The sequence below is a fragment of the Topomyia yanbarensis genome, chromosome 2 (genome assembly GCF_030247195.1).
Source record: "Topomyia yanbarensis strain Yona2022 chromosome 2, ASM3024719v1, whole genome shotgun sequence".
Lineage (NCBI taxonomy): Eukaryota > Metazoa > Arthropoda > Insecta > Diptera > Culicidae > Topomyia > Topomyia yanbarensis.
In genome coordinates, this window is record NC_080671.1 from 390,908,323 (window position 1) to 390,935,261 (window position 26,939).

At 40.2% G+C, this 26,939-nt stretch overlaps 1 protein-coding gene across 1 annotated transcript; it reads right to left on the bottom strand.

The window, feature by feature from the left end:
* Positions 1-590: 590 nt before the first annotated feature.
* Positions 591-25,543, bottom strand: LOC131684780 (ionotropic receptor 75a-like). The gene is made up of 6 exons (XM_058967921.1): positions 25,456-25,543; positions 7,227-7,547; positions 1,741-1,786; positions 1,258-1,675; positions 1,047-1,200; positions 591-989 (listed from the first exon to the last, which is right to left on the bottom strand). The coding sequence occupies exons 2-6, from the start codon at positions 7,444-7,446 to the stop codon at positions 640-642; spliced, it is 1,188 nt and encodes a 395-aa protein (XP_058823904.1). The 5' UTR covers positions 7,447-7,547; positions 25,456-25,543; the 3' UTR covers positions 591-639.
* Between the last annotated feature and the right edge of the window lie 1,396 nt (positions 25,544-26,939).

A 26,939-nucleotide genomic window follows, 5' to 3' on the forward strand; every position in this document is an offset into this window, starting at 1 on the left:
AACGACGGTCGGAGTAGAGCTTTTTCGTCAACTTTACTCATGATGACAAGAATAATCCGATGTTTCCTTTGTTCTCGCGACAATGCACACTAGATCGAGAAGCCTGTTGTTCACTTGGCTCGATTGTACGTCTGACAGCGGCAGAAGTAGAAAGTAGACTGAAAGCAGACTGTTATGGGAATGCTTCAAAAATACGTCCAACCTTAGATGTTATTATTTTCCTGAAATCCAAAACTAGTAGGACTATTAAGGAAAAGAACAAAATATAACAGTAAGAAAACATTGATATGCCCTATTTATTAGTTCATTAGGGAATCATCTAGATTGACAATTTTAATGGTGTACAGTTTTATAATGACTTTTATAACATAATTAATAATCTTGTTGTTTTTTTTTTAAATAATTTAGTTTAAACTATCATTACATATGACAAAATAATAGATTTTTCGCGAATTTTCTATTAGCGATGTAAGATGTATCCGATCTGGAAATCACAACAAAATGCTTTTAAATATACCTTAGACTAGTAATGTTCTATTTTAATTTCTTTTTTGGTGTTTGTTAATACAAGTGAAAAGCTAAACACGGGAAAATCACATATACTTATCCAGTAGATCAGCAATTTAAAAATGAAAATAATTAGTTCACAAACTCCCACAAATTCTTCTGACTCCAAAAACGGAAGGGGATCCGTTCGAGAACTACCAACATCAAACTGACCACCATTGCCAGAGCCAAGAAAGCAAAACTACTAGCCACTTGTTGAATATCGATCTGCATGGTTTTCAAAGCATCGTTCGGGCACAGTGGTTTTTGACTGAAGTACTCTCGATTATAGTACCCTCCGGAACCACTCTCGATTAGCTTTCGCAACGTAACCCGAAAATACTGCTTCAGTGGGGATCCCTTTTCTAGTGGGATGTGTAAAGGTCGGTGAGGTGATATAAGAATCTCCTGCAGATCGCATATCTCGTCATCCGTGAAAGTGTCTAGAAAATTCCCACTGATTAAATTTATCGTACAAAAAACTTACACTAAACAGATACCTTTTATGATAGGATACGTGTACCCAGTATCGCATTGGATCGCGTAACCACCTTTTCTTATTAATTCCAGTCCGTGAGTGATGTTCGTAGGTTTCTCCGTACTTCGCATAATTTTCCTGGTAAACATTTCGATAGCAGCCGGATCCTTGGTTCTCTGAAATCAAGCTAGATTTTTAAGTGTGTTCTCGATATCTTAATCATAAATGTATACATTATAAAAATCCCAATTATAAAACAAATTCTCCATTGTGACTTGAATGTTACTATCGATAAGTTGACGAGCCGTTTTCAAGTACTTCGGGGGTGGCGCCAAAAGGGATCCAATAATGAACGTTGAATAGAACTGATACATCAATGATGAAAATAGGAGCATAGCAAAAGTGATCAGTCTCGTAGAAATCATCGATGTTGTACCATCGTAACCTTGCTGACATATGAATCCGAAGATGGTGAGAAAATATTCCCTAGATGTTTTGGCTAATTTCGATTCCAGTCTAAAAGCCCCACCAAGGATTACCGATGAAACGGCCACTGTCGCAAGTATTGTAAACCATAAGTTCGGGTCGAAAGGTTGCAGAAAAGCATTCTGGCCAGCATTACGTTTCGGATGACGAAAGACAATCATGATACTGAAAAAAAAACAACAACAAACTGTCATATTCATATGCTATTGGAGTTTTTTAATTATTCTTACACATGCGTTCCGACTACCACGGAATAGTCCAGGTAAGGTATGCGTTCTGGAAGCATGTAAAATAAGTTTTCCGCTACATCAACCTTGTGGTCTTTGAATTGGCCGATGATGCCGACGCTGACGTTTCGGAAAATGCTCTCACTACCCCAAGATGGCACTTGAGTGTAATGAACACTGCGAAATGTGTAGACCATTTGAGTGTATTGATCATTGTATCATCATCATATATTTCACACGTACCGAAAATTGTGCTTCTGTTTAAGCATGTTGACATAGATGTGTCCAAAACGGAACAGGACAAAGGAGGAAACTTTTTGTTTGCTCTCCAGGCGCTGCATGATGGTTTCATTATGTGTACCTTGTAGATCCTACTCATTACCAAATGGTAAAGCTCGATTAAGGCGTCGTATATGAGAGGCTGAGAGCAAGAGTGGGTTAAAAATTCGCTGCGAGCAAAAGCGGTATACGTTTTATTTAGAGCAAAACCGGTTTAAGTACCAGTCAGAGCAGAAATGGGATAAAAAAACCTTAGCGCAAAAGTGGGTTAAAAAGATATACCACTTTTGCCCTGAGAGGATAGATATTCCATTTTTATTCTAAGAATGTTTTCAAAAATGATTAATCACCAATCAGGGAAAACCATCATCAATATGGGTATCATTTGAAAGGAGGTGGTTAGTAGATATGGGAAATCGATAATTACGCCATTTTGAATTCCAAGATGGCGACTTCCGGTTACCACAAAATAGTGAGAACCACCATCAATATGGGTGTCATTTGAAAGGGGATGGTGAGCAGACATCGAAAATTGACCACCACCGCCATTTTGAAATCCAAGATGGCGACTTCCGGTTACCACAAAATAGTGAGAGCCACCATCAATATGGGTGTCATTTGAAAGGGGATGGTGAGCAGACATCGAAAATTGACCACCACCGCCATTTTGAAATCCAAGATGGCGACTTCCGGTTACCACAAAATAGTGAGAACCACCATCAATATGGGTGTCATTTGAAAGGGGATGGTGAGCAGACATCGAAAATTGACCACCACCGCCATTTTGAAATCCACCGGAAGTCGCCATCGGTTACCACAAAATAGTGAGAACCACCATCAATATGGGTGTCATTTGAAAGGAGATGGTGAGCAGACACCGAAAATTGACCATTACCGCCATTTTGAAATCCAAGATGGCGACTTCCGGTTACCACAAAATAGTGAGAACCACCATCAATATGGGTGTCATTTGAAAGGGGATGGTGAGCAGACATCGAAAATTGACCATTACCGCCATTCTGAATTCCAAGATGGCGACTTCCGGTTGCCACAAAATAGTGAGAACCACCATCAATATGGGTGTCATTTGAAAGATGGTGAGCAGACATCGAAAATTGACTTTCACCGCCATTTTGAAATTCAAGATGGCGACTTCCGGTTACCACAAAATAGTGAGAACCACCATCAATATGGGTGTCATTTGAAAGGGGATGGTGAGCAGCAATCGAAAATTGACATTCACCGCCATTTTGAAATCCAAGATGGCGACTTCCGGTTACCACAAAATAGTGAGAACCACCATCAATATGGGTGGCATTTGAAAGGGAATGGTGAGCAGACGAAAATTGATCATTACCGCCATTTTGAACTCCAAGATGGCGACTCCCGGTTAGCATAATATAGTGAGAACCACCATCAATATGGGTGTCATTTTATAGGGGATGGTCAGCAAACACCAAAAAATCACCATCACCGCCATTTTAAAATCCAAGATGGCGACTTCCGGTTATCACAAAATAGTGAGAACCACCATCAATATGGGTGTCATTTGAAAGGAGGTGGTTAGCAGACACCGAATATTGATCATTACCGCCATTTTGAAATCCAAGATGGCGACTTCCGGTTACCACAATATAGTAAGAACCACCATCAATATGGGTGTCATTTGAAAAGGGGTGTTAGTAGATATCGGAAATTGATTACTACGTAATTTTGAAATCCAAGATGTCGACTTTCAGTTACCACAAAATAGTGAGAACCACCATTAATATGGGTGTCATTTAAAAAGGGTCAGTAGACATCGGAAATCGATTGTTACGCCATTTTGAAATCCAAGATGGCGACTTCCGGTAACCACAAAGTAGAGAGAACCATCATCAATATGGGTATAATTTGAAAGCGGGTGTCAGTAAATATCGGAAATTGATTATTACGTCATTTTGAAATCCAAGATGGCGATTTCCGGTTACCACAAAATAGTGAGAACCACCATCAATATGGGTGTCATTTGAAAGGGGTGGTCAGTAGACATCGGAAATCGACAATTAGGCTATTTTGAAATCCAATATGGTCACTTCCGGTTACCAGAAAATAGTGAGAACCATCATAAACATGGGTAACGTTTGAAAGGGGGTGTTCAGTAGTAGCAGTTTAAGATCCGATTTTCTTTCACTGCAAACATTACATTGCAACAACACGGTTTTATGCCTAAATGATCGACAACGACCAACCTGCTTTCGTTTACAACATATGTACTCGATGGATTTACTGATGGATTGCGAACCGATGCTATTCACATGGATCGGTTCGGCCTTCGACAAAATCAACCATGATGTCGCAATAGCGAAGCTGGACAAACTCGGTATTCATGGACAACTTCTGCGTTGGTTCCTCGATGGAAGGCAATTCCAAATCAGCATTAAGGACTGCCTATCTGCACCATTCTTCACTACATCCGGCATCTCTATAGGTAGCCATCTCGGTCCATTAATTTTCCTCCTTTACTTTAATGACATCAATATAAAATTACAAGGACCCCGCCTTTCTTTCGCCCATGATATGAAATTTTTCGACAAATACGGGATAAAACCGATTCCGAGTTTCTTCAGAGTGAACTGGAGAGCTTTAGTACGTGGTGTGACCTAAACAGAATGGTTTTACATCCGAGTAAATGCTCAATCGTTACGTTCACTCGGAAACGCTATCCTATTCAGTTTAACTACCATTTATTCGACTCGAGCACTCCAAGACACTCTCACGTCAAGGGTGGTGGACTCATCATGGATGCAGCACCACACACTTCATACTTCGTGGATGAGGCATGAAGACAATAAAGATAAAACAACCCAATGCAAGAGCATGGGAGGTATGAGCCTAGAAGCGCAAGAGCATGGGAGGTATGTGCCTAGAAGCGACCGGGCCCACTATATGTTGGATACTGTCAACGTCTGTACATCAACATACGGATGCCACCCCCTGGATAAGAATCATCGACCCGCGCGAAATTAAAATTTTGTGATTTGTTTCTCGCATCAAGAAAAATATTATATATGCAATTCCATATTAATTTTAGTGGTTTTAAAATAGGTTATATGAGGAAAAAAGCGAAAAAATGCTAATTTTCAATAAAATTGCTTTTGGTTCACTTCAATCCATTTTTAGGTTTATTAATATTCATTGGATCTTCAAATTTTAAAAGGTGTATGAAATGGGTGTCACTGATGGTGGTTCTCACTATTTTGTGGTAACCGGAAGTCGCCATCTTGGAATTCAAAATGGCGGTAATGGTCAATTTTCGGTGTCTGCTGATCATCCTCTTTCAAATAACACCCATATTGATGGTGGTTCTCACTATTTTGTGGTAACCGGAAGTCGCCATCTTGGATTTCAAAATGGCAGTGAAAGTCAATTTTCGATGTCTGCTCACCATCCCCTTTCAAATGACACCCATATTGATGGTGGTTCTCACTATTTTGTGGTAACCGGAAGTCGCCATCTTGGATTTCAAAATGGCGGTGAAAGTCATTTTTCGATGTCTGCTCACCATTCCCTTTCAAATGACACCCATATTAATGGTGGTTCTCACTATTTTGTGGTAACCGGAAGTCGCCATCTTGGATATCAAAATGGCGGTGAAAGTCAATTTTCGATGTCTGCTCACCATTCCCTTTCATATGACACCCATATTGATGGTGGTTCTCACTATTTTGTGGTAACCGGAAGTCGCCATCTTGGATTTCAAAATGGCGGTGAAAGTCAATTTTCGATGTCTGCTCACCATTCCCTTTCATATGACACCCATATTGATGGTGGTTCTCACTATTTTGTGGTAACCGGAAGTCGCCATCTTGGATTTCAAAATGGCGGTGAAAGTCGATTTTCGATGTCTGCTCACCATTCCCTTTCATATGACACCCATATTGTTGGTGGTTCTCACTATTTTGTGGTAACCGGAAGTCGCCATCTTGGATTTCAAAATGGCGGTGAAAGTCAATTTTCGATGTCTGCTCTCCATTCCCTTTCAAATGACACCCATATTGATGGTGGTTCTCACTATTTTGTGGTAACCGGAAGTCGCCATCTTGGATTTCAAAATGGCGGTGAAAGTCAATTTTCGATGTTTGCTCACCATTCTCTTTCAAATGACACCCATATTGATGGTGGTTCTCACTATTTTGTGGTAACCGGAAGTCGCCATCTTAGAATTCAAAATGGCGGTGGTGGTCAATTTTCGGTGTCTGCTCACCATCCCCTTTCAAATGACACCCATATTGATGGTGGTTCTCACTATTTTGTGGTAACCGGAAGTCGCCATCTTGGATTTCAAAATGGCGGTGGTGGTCAATTTTCGATGTCTGCTCACCATCCCCTTTCAAATGACACCCATATTGATGGTGGTTCTCACTATTTTGTGGTAACCGGAAGTCGACATCTTGGATTTCAAAATGGCGGAAATGGTCAATTTTCGGTGTCTGCTGATCATCCTCTTTCAAATGACACCCATATTGATGGTGGTTCTCACTATTTTATGGTAACCAGAAGTCGCCATCTTGGATTTCAAAATGGCGGTGAAAGTCAATTTTCGATGTCTGCTCACCATCCCCTTTCAAATGACACCCATATTGATGGTGGTTCTCACTACTTTGTGGGAACCGGAAGTCGCCATCTTGGATTTCAAAATGGCGGCAATCGTCAATTTCCGATGCCTATTGACCTATACGGATCCTATATTACACGATTTCTAAGGCATCGAAAAATTTAATAAAATTTCATTTCCCACAAGTCCGAATAAGAAAATTCTGATTCTTTTCTTAACGCAAAAATGGGTTAATATTCTATACCAGTCTTGCCCTGAAAATTTTGTCGAACCATTTTTGCGCGAATTAATATTTGATCCACTTTTGCCTTAGGTGTGATGACTATACCATTTCTGATCCAACAGAATATTTTAACCCACTTTTGCTCTGAACAAAATTTTAACCCACTCTTACTCTCAGCCTCTCATATATGATCACAAATATACTACTCACTTACCGTGAAAATAGCATGCAATGTGATTCCTTCAAAGTTACCTCTGCGCTCATATTCGCTTTCTATCCAAGTGATGGAAAACCCTCCATCCGCATCCCAACGGCCAATGGGATTTACACGGAAATGTCCTCCCCTGTGATAAAACGTGTTGTACACTTCATACAAATCAAATGACTCACCTCGTTGGTTGTTATCCACGGCTAAAGTCACACGTGAGTCAACGTTAAGATTTCGATGACACAGTTGATCCTTCGCATGTTGAAGCGATGTGTGTTCAAACATTAACCACTCGTATGAGGCATTGAAAAAGTGATTACTAGACATGACATCGAAGAGGTCTGACGTATGCGGACACGCCAGATCAACGGTTAATCCTAGATCATGCGAATTGGTCCTCATAATGTGGATGTAATCCAAGTATTGCACATTTGACCCTATATCGACAAACCGAAGGGATCCATTATAATTGAACAACAAGAAAGCTGCGGTAGTATACACGTCTGGAAAATGAGAATATTTTTGTATGAATTTTCTTTGATCGTTTTCAGCAATAATGACGAAGAGAGACTTAAGAGATGAAATTGTCAGATTGATATTCAAGGGTAAATGACCAGAAGGTTAAAACTCTAATAACCAATTTAAAGGAATTAATAATAAGGGTAGATTTTACATAGCGAATCTGTTATAAGCATATAACAGAAAACAAGATTGCTACGCAGACTCATATAAATATAATAGAAAGGAAGTGTTAAGAATTATTTGCCTTCTGATTGCTAGAAATCGCGCTTACTTCTATGTCTAACAGCATGTTCGACGAACAAATTCACTCATTAGTACACATAACCGAAAATTCTCACTTATTCATTATTGCAAAAAAATTGATAGGTTTTTATAGAACTTTCGCGACAATTAAAACGAAGCTAAACATTGCTAAACAAAAACAGCAATGTGAAAAATATACCCACCCTTGACACTGGTATCACAGCTAAAAATCGTAATCGATTTTACCATCCGTTTCGTGAAAAACTCCGACACCAGCTGTGCATTCATTGATACCACCCTGGTTGAGGTAAATAGCAATAGAAACAAACAGGCAATACTGACATGTAAGTACAGCATTACTGTGCTTTGTGACTTAGGCTCTATCGAAGGAAACGTAATAATGGGGTCACCGGATAGATAGACAGAGGCCTATATGCTAATGAAGATGTCAAAAAATGAAGAGCTTCAATTCAGTACGATTGATGTATGATTCAGAAATTGACATCTCCATTAAAACGTCACCATAATTGAGAGGTGACTTTTATCGCCCACGATTATTTGCATTGGACTAGAGGAATTCGATGGAAGAATAATAGGTAGTAAAACTCAACCATACCCGTTTGGAAGTCCATGTTTTCCGGGAATCAAACCGTTTAGTGATGTTTGGTAGATTTTTAGCGTTTGATAGTCAGAGGTCAATAAAATATATTTAAAAATAAGCATAAAGTAGGCCTGAATGAAATATTTCCACCATTTTCTTACAACGTAATCTATTCAAATTGATGTGAAACCTTTTTTGAATTGGTGGTAATAGTTGATTAATTTTTCGTGAAAATATGGTGGGATATTATACGTATCCACAGCATCAAACAACCATGCATCTCCATTGATGTTCTCTCCGGAGGAACCGCATGGTCTTCCATATTTTCATGGATAGCACTAAAGCTTCCGGTTTAACAACACTCATTTTCACATACTGTTTATAATGCTTATGTTCATTAGTTATTGAAATTTGCGTTTCGACAGCTCATCAGACACGCAAATTTCAATAACTAATTTAGCGATAGGTTTTATGCTTTTCTCGCGCCAAGATGGTTTTAAACAATTTTCTCCTTAATGAAGACAAAATAGTTTTTACCAAAATTGTTCTCCACTAAGGAGAAATATAGCATAGTGCATCTTGCATTGGCTTGCTAAGCCAAACCAAATGTTGTGATTTCATTAGTTCTTATCAGCTTAAAATTAACTTCTTTTCTTGCGGGACATCACGCTTGACTAGGGGTTTGCTCAGGAACACAAATTGTGTCTCCGTTTTTTGGAGCTAGCGTTAATGCGGCGCTAGCTTAGTCCGTTAACTAAGTTAGTGTCGGATTCTGATGAGACGAAATCGAAACGCAAATTTCAACAACTAATTTAGTTATAGGTTTTGTGCTCTTCACGGTTTTAAACGATTTTCTCCTAGTTTTTACCAAAATTGTTCTCCACTGAGGGGAAATATAGCATAGTGCGTATGTTCATAAAAATGCTGCTGAATATGCAAAGGCATACATAGTCGGGTCTCTTACTACGTTATTAACTGGGAACATCAGTGAATAATTCGAGCCAGTCTTAAATTCGACTACCATTGAATGAGTTTAACATGAAATGTATCGAGCTAGGATCATTTAAAAAAGGTCTCAGAAAAATTTATACAGCTTTTGGATGGAGAAAATAATATCTCCCACCAGGCGGCGCTAGTATGAATGGAAATATTCAAACTATGATCATCATCTTAATATCTAGATTTTTTAGAGGGATACCGTGTTCAGTATTGCTCGGAAAGACAAGGACTACCAGATGGTGACAGATTAGTTTAGGATATTTTCACTATGTGGCGCTAGTGAACGTACCAGCTTTCAGCTCATTATAGAATATTATATATCTCAAAAGTCTAATAACTTACAAACGTGAGGGTTTCGGCAAACTTCAAGTTCAAGGACTATACGATTATGGACAGATCAAATTGAACTATACCCAACCGGTCGACAAGTGCTATTTCGTCGCTGTTGTGCTATCTTATGACAAACGCCATTTTGGGGTAAACTGAGTTAGATATGCATCATTACTAATCTGAAAATTCTCTACAAAATGGCGTTTTCAGAATTTTGAAATTTTGCTTGGTTACTGAGGTATAGCGAAAAAAGTGATGAGAAATTGTCAGTTTTTTTGCTTTAAATCACTGTATCTTGGGATTCGCTTAAGTAATGTAGAAGTTTTAGATGTTTTTATATGTAAAAATGTCAGAGGAACACAATGGCATAATAATTTTCAAAATAAAAATACATGTATTGCGAGAAATATGCAGTTTTACTTTTAAATTGGCAATATTTAATGTTTGGCAACACTGTAATTAAAAATTACTATTTTTTCTAGATTGCTTGCTCAATTTCCTTCAAAATGCATCTCATCGATTGTTTCTAGGCCGAATAAATCCGAAGATATTAATAAAAGTTAATAATTGATGCTTTTTTCTATGGAAAATTTTCCATGTACAATTATGACACGCCATACAAATTTTGTCATCAATACACGCCTACGACACGTGTGAGTGCGACTTTTGTTTACATTTATAGTGAAAACTCGCAACATAGTCAACCGAACTTCGTGATATTTGAGAGTTTAATACAGAATAGATAGAAGCATTAATTGTCTTCTTTGAATTGTTTTTACCATTTATAAGTTTCAAGATATTCAATCTCAAACTTTAAAAATCGTTTTTCTCGAAATGTGCTAAATGGCGCTTGTCATAAGATAGCACAACAGCGACGATTTGCTGATGCAAGGATTAAACTGAATTTTACCCGCTGGGCGGCGCTAGTGAGCATACTTTATTTTTTAAACTGCTGAATCTCAAAATTTTGGCAATTTAGAAGGGTGGTGTCTTCAGCAAAGTTGTTCGAAGGGTCGAGGACTGCCCGATGATAATAGATATTAGTATTTGTATAATGTAATATTTGTATAATGTAGTTTACAATTGATTGACCAATAAATAAAAAAAAGATTAGTTTGGAATACTCCCACTATACAGCGCTAATGAACGTATCAGCTTTCAGCACGGTGTATTGTAATATATTTCAACAATCTAATAACTTAGGATGGCGATGTTTTCAGCAATGTTCTTGAAGAGATCAAGAGCCACTGAATTTCGGACAAATAGAAGTGAAACAGACCCGCCAGGCGGCGCTAATTAGCATGCAAGAATTTTTAAAATATGTATCCCGAGATCCTGATAATTTGGAAGGGTGGTGTCTTGAGCAAAATACTTTAGCAGGACGAGTGCTGTCCGACGGTGAATAGATTATTTTGGAATTTACGCACTAGGCAGCACTAGTGTTTATATAATGTCTAGTACATGGTACATTCAGTTCGGTCGTAAAAGTCTGATAATTTAGAAAAATTATGTATTCGGAAATGTTCTCAAAGTGTGCGAGGGCTATTTGATGATGTAAAGCAGTGATTCTCAACCTGGGGCCCGCGGACCCCTAGGGGGCCGTGAATCTGTTACTGGGGGTCCGCTAAGAAAAATAAATTGTCTGAGTGCAGATTGAAATGTCAAGTCTTGTCTCCTAACAAACTGAAAATAACATATTGATAGCATACAACATCGATGTTTATCCGTGGGGGTCCGCAACAACCCAGGGTGATTTCGAAGGGGTCCGTGATTCAAAAAAGATTGAAAACCGCTGATGTAAAAAATAATTTAAATTTCCTCCAAAATTTTATTGTAAATTTCATGGTAATTTAGAAGGATGGTGTCTTCAGCAAAGTTCGGTAGTCCATTGATTGGCCTGGGGCTGCCCGTTGATAAACACCTTATTTTAGAATTCACCCACTGTACGGCGCTTGTGAGTATATAAATTTCCGGTACACTATCCTATCTTACAGGTCGAAAAATAGTGATTGTCGTTAGAGATTGTCAGGCTCCCAGATTTATTTCATCGTCAGGAGTACCCTAGGGAAGTCACTTGGGACCGTTGATGATCCGGCTTTACTTCATCGACGTTCATCTAGTTCTGAAGACTCCACGGCTGTCCTTCGCAGACGATCTCAAGACGTTTCTTCTCATCTCATCTCATCACTCTACTGATGATTGTAGATGACTCCAACAAGAGTCTGAAACCTTCGCTGACTGGTGTAGCATAAGCCACATGTGTGTAAATCCGAATTATTCCCACGAAAAAAAGATCCAATTTGTTTTAACTGCCTTCTGCTGGATACAGAAATTGAACGCGATAGTCACGTTAAGGATCTAAGAGTGATATTACAGTTAGCAAAGCATTTCGAATGCTGGGATGCATCTTCAGGATTGCCAAAAAATTTACGGATATTTATTGTCTCACATCGCTGTACTGCTCTTTGTCGTGGACAATCCTGGAATATTGCTGTGATGTTTGGAGCCCAATCTATAATCTATAATAACACTGCAGTGTCGAGAGAATTTAGTCCGTGCAACGATGCTTTTTACATTTTGCGCTTCGTAGACTGCCGTGGAGAGATTCTGTCCGTTTACCTAGTTACGAAAGCCGGTGTCAGCTGATTTATTTGGAGACTCTGCTTGTTCGAAGGAATACAGCAAGGGCTTCGTTCGTTGCTGATACTTTGCGAAGTTGTCTGGATTGCCCAGCCACTTTGGAACAGAACTAGCACATTTCACTACATCTAACGAATTTCACTGTGCGGGCGGACTGTCAACCCTACCGCAATTGGTCTCTGGGCAAATTCACAAAACTAAACAAAATAGCGGACTAAATAAACCACAAGGACATCACAATTTGATATAAAACAGCCTAATTAGACAAGACCTTACATTTATTTAAACAGAAAACAAAAATACTTGCACATAGTAAACTTTTATTCTTGTAACGTGCAGAAAATCGTTGCGTCCGGGACGAACGTTGGTCGACTTCTGGCTTTCCAGGGACTGGGTGACAATCGGGAACAGGAACAAGTGCAGCTGTCGATGTTTTTAGATCGAGTACTTCCGTAAGTCGAGATCCAGTTGCGGCGGCAACTCGGCCGTGTAACGGTGGCCTGCGTTTCCGAAAGAAGGTCCGGGAGTGGTACACTGTGCTCACAAAACTTTTCGCGAGTCATTTAGCACTATCGAGTGGGGTTTACAACTGGTTTAATCTTAATTTCACACCAGTACTTAAGACGTCTCTCTTAATGGCGTCATTTGACCACAATCTCGCACTCTCGTCACTTTTGGTATTTCCCTGGCCTTTGCCAGCGCAACACTACACTTTGACTCCACAGAAATTAACGATCGTGTAGTGATTCTGGCGGATCGTGCTTCGGATATTTAAGATCCCACTTAAACTTCTTGAGAAAACCAGTGAAATGAACTGTCCCAGTATAGCGAAGGGACGACGCTGCCGCGGGTCATCACTCCTCGGACCGAATATTTATTAACTGATCCTGTTTTCGACGCGGGAAGCCCTTTTTATTTCCCCGTGCCCCCGGAAACCATCTCCACTCTCGATCGATGACCTCTTCTTGTATATATCGCAGCAAGGGAAAACATTGTTTACAAACATGTATGGGTTGGTGCCCCGATAAAATGTTTATTTGAATTTTTAGATCGGATTGGTTGCATGCATAACCTTAACATTGTATAATTTTTACTTTTCACCAAATAAACAAATGAACAAAAAATGTAAATAAACTATCTGACACATAATATAAACAATTGCGTAAATAAATAAAGAAATAAATAACAGGGAAGTAAATAAATAACAAGAAAATAAATAAATAAATAACAAGCAAATAAATAAATAAATAAATAAATAAATGAATAAATACTGACGGGCACCAACCGAAAACTACTAAACATGAAATAAACATCCTTCATACATGTAAACACGGAAGCTATGACATTTATTTCACATTTAGACATTTACTGACAATATCTACAAATTTAACAAAATTTCTAGGGGTCTATATTAAGCTGGCCCAGTGACCACGGATTTATTGTGACCAACGAAACACAGGTCACAAGGTTTGGAATTGGGACACCATTGGGGCTTTAAAATGCCTAGTGGTGTAAATATGACAAATACAAAAACAAATATGCCGAGTCATAACCTGGGACGGGACATGCGAAGACGGTCTTCTTTTTCCCTCCCGATATTGATGTTATTTTGCAGGGAAAAATCCGCTTGCAAAATAATTTCAAGCAAATGTCGATGATAGTGCTGTGCCGATGCGGCATAGATTTCTGCCGATGAGGTACAGATTTGTGCCGAAAATAATAGAGCTCAAACATGACATGAATTATGTAATCGTTTGTCTAAGCTGTATAAAACAACATTAACCATAACTGTTGAGCAGAATAATAAAATTGTACGTATCGTCGTTGTACTTTGCATATTTGTTTCTGTACATGTACATGCATCTAAGCAACATATAAAATATATTTTCTAAAAACACTTTGTTTGTAGCCAGGATATTACTATACTACCCAGAAAGTGTCCATTGCAAGAAAAGCAAAATCGTCAAGAAAGGCCCGGTTCGCTATGACAGGCCATTGCCGGTTCGCGGTGACAGTTACTTTATTTCACTTTGCACGTCCCGTCCCAGGTCATAACTAACCAACTCCATAGTTATTTGGGACAAAAAAAACTTTGTGCAGAAAAGACGATCATTTTAACGCACCAATTGGATTTTGTAGTTTATTTATTGTATTAATGTTTATAACTATATCTGGTTGCATGTTTTTCCAGTTCAAAAGTTCTTGCTATTGGAAATAGCACTATTTTTTTCAAAAATTGCTAAACAACTTCGTAAATAAAAGAGCTAGAACAAAACGCTCTTCTAAAGAGCTACGGGTGGCATTGACTCAAATAACTTCATAGGTACGATACCAAAAAAGTTATATTAACCCTAGAACGTTGCACTGGGGTACAGATGTACCCCACGCCTTCTTTGGGGCCGTGTAAAAACGAGAATTCGGCATTTACCGATCTGGGATCCTAACCATAATTCAATTTGGAGTTCCTAGTAAGAGTAGGAAAAGATGGTATAGCCAGTTTGCGTATAACCTTCGTGGAATCAGGTGTCAAAGTTGGCGTGGGGTACATTTGTACCCCAGTGTACGGTTGCCGTAAGTGTTTCTACGGATTTCGTGCTGTCAGTGGAAATGTGATTCGTGACAATACCAGTTTAAATACTGGTTGTTTTACTACGGTGGTAACAATTAGTATTATATAATCGTTCTTAATCGTTTATTTGAATAATTTAATTTAATTTTAAAGCGGAACAAAAATTGTTCTCGTTTTTGCTGATTTTTGTTTTATTATTATTTTTTATAGTTTTTCAAAGCAGTAGCTCGCAAGTATAATTTGCGCACAATAACAGCTGTCACCGTAACATTTCGTGTTACCAATGTATTACTGGTTAGAACTATTTTTTCATTTCAATTTCCACCCCATTTCGTGGTATTTTCCAAAACCATTTTCTACCGTATCAAGATCATTCTTTCAACTTTTAGAATCATTTGACTTTTTTCAAATCGGTTGAAAATTCGCAAAATTATAGTAATTTTTGTGAAAAGAAGTCAAAACAGCGATTTTTTCACTTTTTATTTTGTTCAAACCAATTTATGTACTATTGATTCAATAAATTTCGTACTTTCACTTACACAGCTGTTTTCGCAATTAAAAATCGAAGAAAATGGCGTATTATACATTTTTTTGTTTGCATTTTTGCCTGCGAAAATTGCAAACAAACGCGCGGGGTACATTTGTACCCCAGTGCAACGTTCTAGGATGGAAAACGCAAGTGCATCGTTCTAGGTTTAAAAAAAAATATTTTAGGGGTCATACACGAACAATGCATTATAACAAAACAAGTATTGACGATACAGATTTGGACTCTTAAACAAAGATGTTCGCAAAAAGTAGCCCTACAACATTGCAGAACATATGATTTCATTATCTATGCATTTTAAAAAAATAAGAAAAATATCTCACTTTTAGGGAGATTAATCACTGAATGTACTAAACCAGAGGAAAGGTCTTCAAATACTAATAAAACCTTCAGAAGACATTATTGATCTTGACCGTTTTTGTGTAAATAATTAATCGCGTGTTTGTGGCAGAAAACCACTGTGCACTAGGTGGATTAAAACAGGTTTTTTTCGATTATCTACTTCAGCAACACCTTAAATTATTATTGATTTATTTACTTCATTTTTCATCTGACCTAAGATAGTCTACATGAAATTTTGTGGGCGGGAAAAGCCCATTTGAGGAACTATCCTCAAATGTGCGTAAAAACCCAGCCATCTTTTGCAATAGTACAAACAGTGTCTTACAAAATTATTGTGACAAAGTACATTAGCCTTAAATTACACAGCCTTAAATTACATTTCAGTATATCTAGTTTCGACTTAACAGAATTTCATATCACATCTACTACTCTATGTGAGTCGTTTGAGTCTATTTTTAAAAAGTATTACTAGATTCACAAAATTAGAAATAATCATTAAATCTGTTTGTTCACGTAAAACAAAACGACACTACTCTTGATAGCGAATTTTATTTGCTTCAAGCTGGGAAAGAAATAGACAGTATACAGTTTATAATCAAATAGTAAATTTAAAATGACTTACATAATTAGTGCGCATAGTGAAAGCAAATTCAAGACTGATGTTCTACTAGCTTTTGATTATGTAAATCCGATAATAAACGTTCTCCCAACTGCGGTTATTGTAAATATATAATTATTTTAATTCAATAAATCCACGTTATTTACCTAACCTATTTCCTCAGTCGGCTCTTACCAAACGTGTGCCACCTTCGAACGGCGTATCGAACGCACTTCAGCTAAAGTATTAAATAATTAATAAATGTCCCAGTGGACAGAATATCGCCTAAGGCTGCTTTAAGTACATAATACCTACATTTTAAAAATGATTAATTCGACACGTGGTTTAATTGTACGGGATAGTTTTACTGGACGACTAATCGCGATGCTCCTCTCGACAACTTTGACATACCATATGCCACACTGCTGAGTCATATGAACTGTTACTCGATTCAACACAAGGTTGTCTTACCGAGTAGTGTTGCCGGAGGCATTTCTGTGCCAACATTCCCCCTCTCGTAACGGTGAGTGTTGACCTCAGCTCTGCCCGTTGGTGTCACGTCCAACACTGCTAGCTTTGACACCGGTCGGCGAAACAGTCCACCTGAGGTTTGAACGATCGCCTGTCTTACTCGACCATCTTGTGCTTTCATTACCTCCAACACTCGTCCCCGGATCCATCCATTTCTCCGCGTTTCATCAATAATTATTACCAGGTCCCCAGCTTCGACAGGCTTAACTTCACGAAACCACTTCGTACGTTTGGTTAGAGTCGGGAGATATTCACGAATCCACCGCGACCAGAAGCAATCTAGGTTTCTTTGGATCAAGTCCCAAGAGTTGCGAATGGTACGTCCGTCCGCCGTCGCTATGGCTGGTTGTTTGATGCCATTTGAGCTGCCCAAAAGAAAATGGTTTGGAGTCAACGCTTCATGCTCCACGGAATCGATAGGTAAATAAGTTAACGGCCTAGTGTTCACAATCGCCTCCGCTTCTACCACCATCGTCTGCAAAGCTTCGTCTGTAAATCTGCGATCTTGTGGGAGATTGATCATGGCAGCTTTTACGGATCGCACCATTCGCTCCCATGAGCCACCCATATGTGGGGCGGAGGGAGGAATGAACACCCACTTTGTACACGCGTTAGTGAAAGTTTCAGCTGCTTCAGTTTCTATTCGTTTGATCTGCTCCTTCAGGATATGATCGGCTCCGACAAAGTTCCGTCCGTTGTCAGAATGGATTTCAAGTGGTGCCCCTCTACGGCATACGAATCGTCGGATGGAAGAAATGCATGACTGTGTGGATAACTCGTGGGCTACTTCGACATGCACTGCACGAATTGTGAGGCATGTAAATAGCGCAATCCATCTCTTCACATTTGTCCTACCGACTTTCACTAGTATAGGTCCAAAGTAGTCCAGACCTACGAAACTGAAAGGACGTACACAAGCGGACAAACGGGCCGTCGGTAATGGTGCCATCCTCGGGATGACTGGGCGGGTTTTGTGCACCTTGCACCATTGACATCCCCTCGTTATCTTTTTTATAAGAACGCGAAGCCTTGGTATATAAAAAAGTTGTTGCAGCTCATTACACACAGTCTCGGGATTCCCATGGAGAAACTTGCGATGATAATGGTTTATAATAAGGCTCGTAACTTGATGAGTCTTGGGAAGAATCACAGGATATTTCATACTCCAAGGAGCCAGTTCGGCTGCACCTATCCGCCCATTTACTCTTATTACGCCGTCTCCGTCCAGCTTTGGAGTTGCTGTGTAAATGTCGCTAGATTTCAAGAGGGTGGCTTGTTCGTCAAAGGGCAAATCATTGTTTTTTGCGAGGAGTACAAGCTCATCGGGGTAAACCTCTCTTTGTACAAGCTTCCATATCAGGGTTTCACCGTCTTGTAGTTCCTTTTGGGTCAGCACGATTCCTCGCTCGGTCGCGTTCGATCGGCTCTTCCTTTGCTTCCAAATGGTAACAGCTCTTGTCACATATGCCGCCGCTCTTGAAAGACGACTCCAACTAGAAAAGCGACCAAAATCAATCAAAGCTTCCGGTAATGTCTCTTGGTGAAGAAAACAAGGGCGAATCTCTTCTTTGGTAGAAAGAATTGGCTGCTTCGATCGTGGCCACTTATCCTCTGGCAAATATAGGAAAGCAGGTCCCGTATACCAGCGACAAGTTGCATCAAAACAGGGTCCTCTACCCCATTTAGTGGCTTCGTCGGCGACGTTAAATTTACTCGGTACCCATCTCCATTCGTTTTCGCTGGACATAGTTAAAATTTCCCCTACACGACAAGCAACGAACTGTCTATATGTACGGTGATCGGAACAGATCCAGGATAGTACCGTGGCTGAATCTGACCACAAAAATCGCTTGCGCACAGCTATTGTATGATTGTCGACGACAAACGACAGTAGGGAAGCTCCTAACAATGCAGCCATCAATTCTAAACGTGGGATTGAAGCGTGTTTCAATGGGGCTACTTTCGTTTTAGCTGCAACCAAGGTGCACTGAAAGGTTCCGTCTGGCCGTCTGATCCGAAAATATACAGCGGCTGAATATGCAACCTCACTTGCATCCACGAAGACGTGGGCTTGCAATGAGTCATATATAGATTTATTGGCATCTTCAAAATAACATCGAGGGATACGCAAACGGCTCACCTGCTTCATTAACTCAACCCACTGTTTCCAACGACTAAAGTGGTTATCGCTCACAGGCTCGTCCCAGGTGATTCCTGTGCGCCAAATATCCTGCAGAAGTATCTTCCCGTGCACTAAGAACGAGGCCAGCAACCCTAGAGGGTCGAAAAGGCTCATGACTGCTTTTAAAACTTGCCTCTTTGTAGGTCTCGCTCCTGCCACCAATATCATCTGGATTCTATCATTGAAGGACGTAGAGAAACTCAAAGTATCGTTTTCCGAGTGCCAGAGTAAGCCTAGAACACGTTCAGTAACGGTATCTTTTCCTGCCGTAAGATGTTTTGCTTCTGCGTTTGAGGTTTCTCCAAGATGATCTAAAACTTCTCTGCTATTAGACGCCCAGTTGTGGATGTCGAAGCCACCTTTAGAATGGATCAGCCGTACTTCGCTGGCAACGGATTTCGCTTCATCTACTGTTTCGAAACTGTGGAGATAGTCGTCGACATAGTGACTCTTGACGATTCCTTGCACCGCTCTGGGGAACTGGTCAATGAATTCCATCGCATTTTTATTTTTGATAAACTGTGCGGAAGTCGGTGAACTTGTAGCCCCGAAAGTTGCTACGTCCATCAGGTAGATCATTGGCTTTTCATTTGGATTTTCACGCCATAGAAATCGTTGAGAATGTTTATCTGGGTCGTTAATGCCCACCTGATGAAACATTTCTTTGATATCGCTAGATATAGCCACTGGATACTGGCGGAAGCGAAACAAAACTGCAGGCAAGGGCGTTAAGAGATCGGGTCCGGGCAAGAGGACTGAGTTCAGGGAAATACCATCTACTTTTGCTGCCGCGTCCCATACTAATCTTACCTTCCCTGGTTTGTTGGGGTTGGTAACTGCCCCTAACGGAAGATACCAAATGCGCCGTGGATCAGCTGCAGCCAGCTCTGCATCGGTGGCACGATGTGTGTAACCTTTCTGTGTGTACTCAGTAATCTGTCGTTGTATATTCTCCTTCAATATTGGATCTCGGAACATACGACGTTCTAAGCACTCCAATCGCCGTCGAGCCATCAGATAACTATCTGGGAACTCAATGTTATTATGCTTCCATAGCAAGCCGGTCTTGAATTTGTCGCCTACCCGTGCTGTTGTTTCTTCGAGAAGGTTTCGAGCCCGTTTTTCACCATCTGATTCATGTTTCATCGTCGATTTTACACCACAATCCTCAGCAGAAATGTAGTCTTTCACCATTTCGTTCAGACTCTCACATTCACAAACGTGAAAGTTAAGCAATTCAGACGACTCGCGTACATTCGAGAGCTTCCCGTAAACCGACCAACCAAGTCGGGATTTTGCAGCAATCGGACCTTCTTTTCCCTCTTTAATTATCCTTGGAACGGCCAGTGATAAATCTCGGAGACCAATCAACAGTTGCGGCTTTGCTTCCTCATAGCTGTGTATTTGTAGACCTTTAAGATGCTCAAATCTTCGCTGTAGCTCCTTGAATCGCAGAGTTTGCGACGGAAGATTTAGGCAGCTTACCGTGCGGGCATTATTTATAACGTAACGTTTCTGTCGACCGACCTCAGACACTTCTAGTGTCACTAGCTGCGATTCCTCCTCGGAACGAGTCATGTTTCCTGTCCATTTCAAACATAAGGGAACTTTTGGACCTTCCACACCAAGTTGTGCAGTCAGACTCATCTCGACGAGCGTTGTGGATGACCCTTCATCAAGAAAGGCAAACGTGTTCACAGCCTTCAACCCCGCGTGAAGGGTTATTGGTACGATCCGGAACAATATTGACTGCCCACAATGGTGGTAGGCGTGATTTTCGGTAGATGGTTCGGTGGTAGATGTGTTCACCATGGGTGACTCAGAATGCAGAAGGGGATTGTGCCGAAACTGGCAACCGTTAATTTCGCATCGGTTTGTTACACGGCATGCTCGCCGGCCATGCGAGTTTAAACAGCAACGGCACAACTTCAATGAATGAACGGTTTTCCAGCGGTCACCGACACTACTATCCTTGAACTTTTTACATTCCTTCACACGATGACCAGCTTTATTGCAAACTAAACAGTTTCTTATGGTATCAATCCTGTTCTTACCTACATTTGTAGGTACAACCTTTTCTGTGTGAGTATGTAGAAATCCTCTCTCTCTTGGCTTGACCTTTTCGGGCTTCCCGTGATTTCCAACGTAGAGCACCACCTTGCTTACAGACTCAACCACAGATGACATGAAGTCGCTGAATATTTGTAGTGTGGGTGCAGGAAAATAAATCAAATGTTGTGCCCACTGTAGCTTAACATTTGCTGGTAGCTTTTCTACGAGTTCCTGCAGAAGTACTGGATTAGAAAGGTGAGCGTGTTGGCCAGCAGAGATGAGATGTTGTGTCAGGTTTTGCACGGTCATACCAAATTCGATAAGCGTTTCTAGACGTTCGGCCTTCGGGGTCGGGCAATCTCGTACGTTTGTGATTAATTTGTTTATTATCACCTCGGGCCTTCCATAGAGGGTTTGAAGTGTTTTAATGACATCCGGGACTGATTCGGGGGTCAATAAATAGTACCGCACCGACTTTAAGGCATCGCCCTTTAGGCAACGTTGCAATCGAGCAAGATTTTCCGCCAGGTTGTAACCACACGCCGCCGTTGAATTATTATAGCTGCTAATAAAAATAGGCCATTCTTCGGGGTCCCCAGAGAACTCCGGCAAATCACGCGACATCACTTGTCTGGCTGCTATTTGTTCCGGAGATGGTTTATAAACCTGAGTTGATCTGGGATGTGCTTCATTTTGATCAGCGTGTAGGCGCGGTGGCATGGCATAGGATGAACGTGCGATTAAATTGCGCAGCTGTTCATTCGTGAACGTATTAGGTATGTTCAGATCAGGCTCTGGTGGACCGTTTATAACCGGGAACGCGATTGCTTCGCCCGTGAAGCCCGTTGTCTTCGTAAGAAGCGTAACTCCGTCGTTCGTTCGAAACTGATTGTTTTGCTGTTGTTGGAACATCGGTCGTGCTGCTTCCATTGCAAGTTTCGAACCTGCTTTAGGGATCGTTCCGGTATTGATATCAGGTAACAAACGTGCTGAAGGCGGCAGAGGATGCTGCTCTGGCCGCTTTAGATTTGAAGTCGACATGTGTGCCTGACACATCTGCAACTGTTCTTGAAGTTGTTGTAACTGTAGGATGGATGGCCGTGGGTTTACCTGACAATTATGCAGTTGCTGTCGAAGCAGTTGTAATGACCGAGATTCGGCTTCTCTTTGGGGCGTTACGTTTGGTTGGTTTCGATGAGAGGATGAAACGTGTGGCAGAAGTTGAGAGCGTGTACGTGTTTCTCCGCCAGCACCATCTTCGTCACTCACGAGCACGACCGGATTTCGCACATGGCTCTTTCCAAGATTTATTTGACCAGCTGTTTCCGTGGCCGACGCTCGTGGCATTTGCTGATCGACCCACTTTGAGACATGCTTGGCTCGTTCCCGGTTCTCGATCTCGTCGACTCGGCTTCGAACACTTCGATTCCCGACATCTTCCTCTTCCAGCATTGTCGCTTCCATCAACTGGAACTTTTCCTCTAGAAACCGTTTTTCGATATCGAGTTCGAGCTGCCTTTTCGCTAGTTCCTTTCGCTCTTCAAGATGCTGAAGGGATAGCTCAAGACGGTTTTTTCGGCTGGATCCAGACTTGATCGACGCGGACTTTGATGGAGCGGAAGGGCATCTACAGCATACCCAATCACGACTTGCAATGGAGTCCGTCACTCCGGCACACGTGTAGTGCCACCAGTTATTACATTTGTCGCACTGTACAAGATTGTCGGCTGAATCCGGCCTTTTGCAGGCCACGCAACTGGACACTTGCCCTGCGGGAGGAGTTGTATTGAAGACGTCGTCGGTGTTTTCCATAATTATCTTGAAGTTTTGTTCACGTAAAACAAAACGACACTACTCTTGATAGCGAATTTTATTTGAAGACGTCGTCGGTGTTTTCCATAATTATCTTGAAGTTTTGTTCACGTAAAACAAAACGACACTACTCTTGATAGGGAATTTTATTTGCTTCAAGCTGGGAAAGAAATAGACAGTATACAGTTTATAATCAAATAGTAAATTTAAAATGACTTACATAATTAGTGCGCATAGTGAAAGCAAATTCAAGACTGATGTTCTACCAGCTTTTGATTATGTAAATCCGATAATAAACGTTCTCCCAACTGCGGTTATTGTAAATATATAATTATTTTAATTCAATAAATCCACGTTATTTACCTAACCTATTTCCTCAGTCGGCTCTTACCAAACGTGTGCCACCTTCGAACGGCGTATCGAACGCACTTCAGCTAAAGTATTAAATAATTAATAAATGTCCCAGTGGACAGAATATCGCCTAAGGCTGCTTTAAGTACATAATACCTACATTTTAAAAATGATTAATTCGACACGTGGTTTAATTGTACGGGATAGTTTTACTGGACGACTAATCGCGATGCTCCTCTCGACAACTTTGACATACCATATGCCACACTGCTGAGTCATATGAACTGTTACTCGATTCAACACAAGGTTGTCTTACCGAGTAGTGTTGCCGGAGGCATTTCTGTGCCAACACTGTTAAACATATCACACATTATGAGTTCGTTCTGGCCATTATTCAGTTCGCTGAAAGTGAAGTCTCAGAAAAGCCCATGATCTTAGACTTCGAGGCGGCACATTTACATTGATCTGTGAGAGAATACAGGGAGAATCGATTTGATCAGTATATATCTCGTCTTTTGGCTAGGATATCCATATCCAATAAACTACAACGATCAACGTACGGTGGCAGAGCCGGGTTCCGCCACGACAAAAATCTAAGAGCATAACGAATGAACCTCGCTTGGACTGCTTCAATTCTGTTAATCCAAATTTCAGTGTAAGGACACCAGGTGATACAATTAGTTTCTAGAACAGAACGGACAAGCGAAAAGTACGACGCTCGAATGCAGTATGGATCAGTAAATTCTTTAGCAATTCGCACAATGAAACCAAGGTTTCTGTTTGCCTGTGCTATAATGTGGGTTAGTGATCTCTAAATGATAGTTGAGAATCTAGCTGAATACCAAGATCTCTGACAACTGACACTCATTTGAGCGATTCCCCATTGATGATGTAGTCCCATAAGATTGAGTTTCTTTTGCGGGTGAAGAAAATTACAGAGCATTGAGAGACACTGATAGTCAATAAATTTCTAGTACACCAGTTGCAGAAGGCATCTAGTTGTCTCTGCAGCTCAATACAGTCGGTCGTAGATCGTATAATGAGATACAGTCCGTGGTCATCAGTGTAGACAAGTTTGCATCCAGCCGGAATAATAAAACAAACGTCATTGAAGAACAAGGTAAACAGCAAAGCCTCAAGATTGCTTCCTTGCGGCACTCCCGAAAAATTGGTGAAGCTATATGACTCATTGTTTCCTAATTTCACAGAAAGGGAACGGTTTCTGAGGTACGATTCAAGCCATTCGATGAAATTAGGCGATGCTCCTAGCTGCTCAATTTTTGCCAACAACAGAGAATAATAAATACAATCAAAAGCCGCTTTTAGATCAGCATATACGGAGTCCACCTGCACACCATTATATTGTCAACTTACGTGAAATATCAGAAGCGCTTTCATTAATGATGAGCATTTACCTTTCACAGGAGCACGTAATGCTTCGGGAACAGATGCAATTGCGTTCTTTATGCCCTCTTCACTTCGTTTTGGCGTTTTTCGCACGAAATTACGCTCAATTTCCCTGTCAAAATAATTAAAATTTAGATCATAGTAGTGACCTAAAGTGCCCCCAAACGGCTGACCTATCGTGCCCCTAAGCGTATGTTTCGTGTTGATGTCCGTATTTTTTCAAAAACAAAAATATCGGAAATCCAACACGATACTCGTGTTATTAATTAATTTTTACGTTAGAAAAAACTAACTTGACATATTTTTACATTGATTAAATGTACTGTACTGAGTAAGAAAGACAATGTGTTTTCGCAGAACAACACGCAAAAACATAAACGAAACCGTAAGTAATACAGCCGATCCACGGTAACAGCCGAAATGACAATCGTCAACGACCTTCTCTAGCGTGTCTCTAATTCACGCAACTCGAGCGACCTCTGCAATAACATAGCAAAGATAATACCCTATACCTATTGTACCCCCATATCTATTTGACCCCATTCTACTCTAAGTGAGAAATGAAACTTATTACTCCTATTATAATAGTTACAGTTAGCGAGTTGGTATATTCCACAAAACTGTAGAAAATTATTCTACAAGATACTTTGCCAAACAAATCAATTGGTTCATTATACATACTTACCTCTTTTCCAACTTTTTCTAGAAGCTCACATTGTTTTGTAAAATTGTTGTCATTATTGAGATACATGATTTTGTTGCTTGAACAATTTTCAAGTTATTAACATTTTTCGTTTGAAATACGGTCTACATATCTCTTGCATATACAAAAACAGGCAGACCACTCGGTATGAATTCGAAAGTAAAAAAATGCTCTAAGTTTCTGTATGAATCATTTGCACCCGGTTGTATTCTTTGCTCTGATAGCTAATTATAATATAATAATAATTATTATTCATTGGTCTAAAATCTTGATACGAACAATATTAGTTGAAGCCAAAATGCTCTGACCCCAAATTGGTGTCAATTACTGACGAAATGAATTCAAAACACTCAAATCCAACTTCTCCGAATTAGGTGTCCATAACGTCACAGATAAATTCTTTCATTTTTTTAATCATGGGTAGTAAAAAGATATTTTGGTAAGTTCCAGGGTTTGGCACCCTTAAGCAAGAGTTCGGTTTAGCTCTTCGCCAGCAAACCAGAGCTTATGTGCATCACTACTATCCGTGACATCACTCCTGACCAGCCTATTGCTCTAAGCGTTCACATATGTTGTGTAAACTGTTTGAATTCAGAATTTAAACAACAATTATTCCCGTTAAATTATCATCTTGGATCAATGTGCACCACAACGTTAGATTTTACACATGAAAACCGCATTCCACAGAAGACACTCCCACGTTAGAAAGCAGTTTAATTACCGGTAGCACGAACACAAAAAAAACGGTGCATGGTTGAGGAAGGTATCGCCGTGGTATTGTAAAGTTTTAAATTAATTTGCCACAACAAGTTCTTCGGGGCTTTGATGATGGAATGGGGCTGGAGTGAATTTTAATCCCAATCGACTTCCGAATGTTCTGATGTTTGGAAATACACTTGTGCTAGCTGTTTGAGCCCTCAATACACAACAGATTCCCGCAGAAGGCACACGCCAACATGGTTACAAACCTCCCTCGATTAGGATACCATCATCTAAAAGCAATAGCAGCCCATGCCTAGCATCGGGAGATGATCAAAACACCATGCTTATTCATGATTTATGATTTTTTTTTTTAAATATTGGATTCAACGTGTGATTTTTTTTCTTTGAATTGAAATTCAAACAGTTCAAAAATTAAAGTTATTTTAAGTACAAGGTCATTTAAGAAACTGTATTACAATACAAAATTGCAAACGAAGTATTCGTTCATAAAAAACATTTTTCGCCCAATAAATTGCCTTAAAAGGTTTCATATAGCAAATCTTATTAAATTAGCATCCCTATCGGTAAAGCAACGTATATTGCACTTAACCATATGTGACCCAGAGAAGAGCGGAAGGTGCAAGTGAGAAGTTCGCACTTCTGTGCTTCTTGAAAATCGGGAGCTTGCTGGCTTGTTATGTAGTCTGCAGTGCGAGTAGGTAATGTAGCACCCTTTGCCCCTTCCCTGAGATAACTATTGTTTG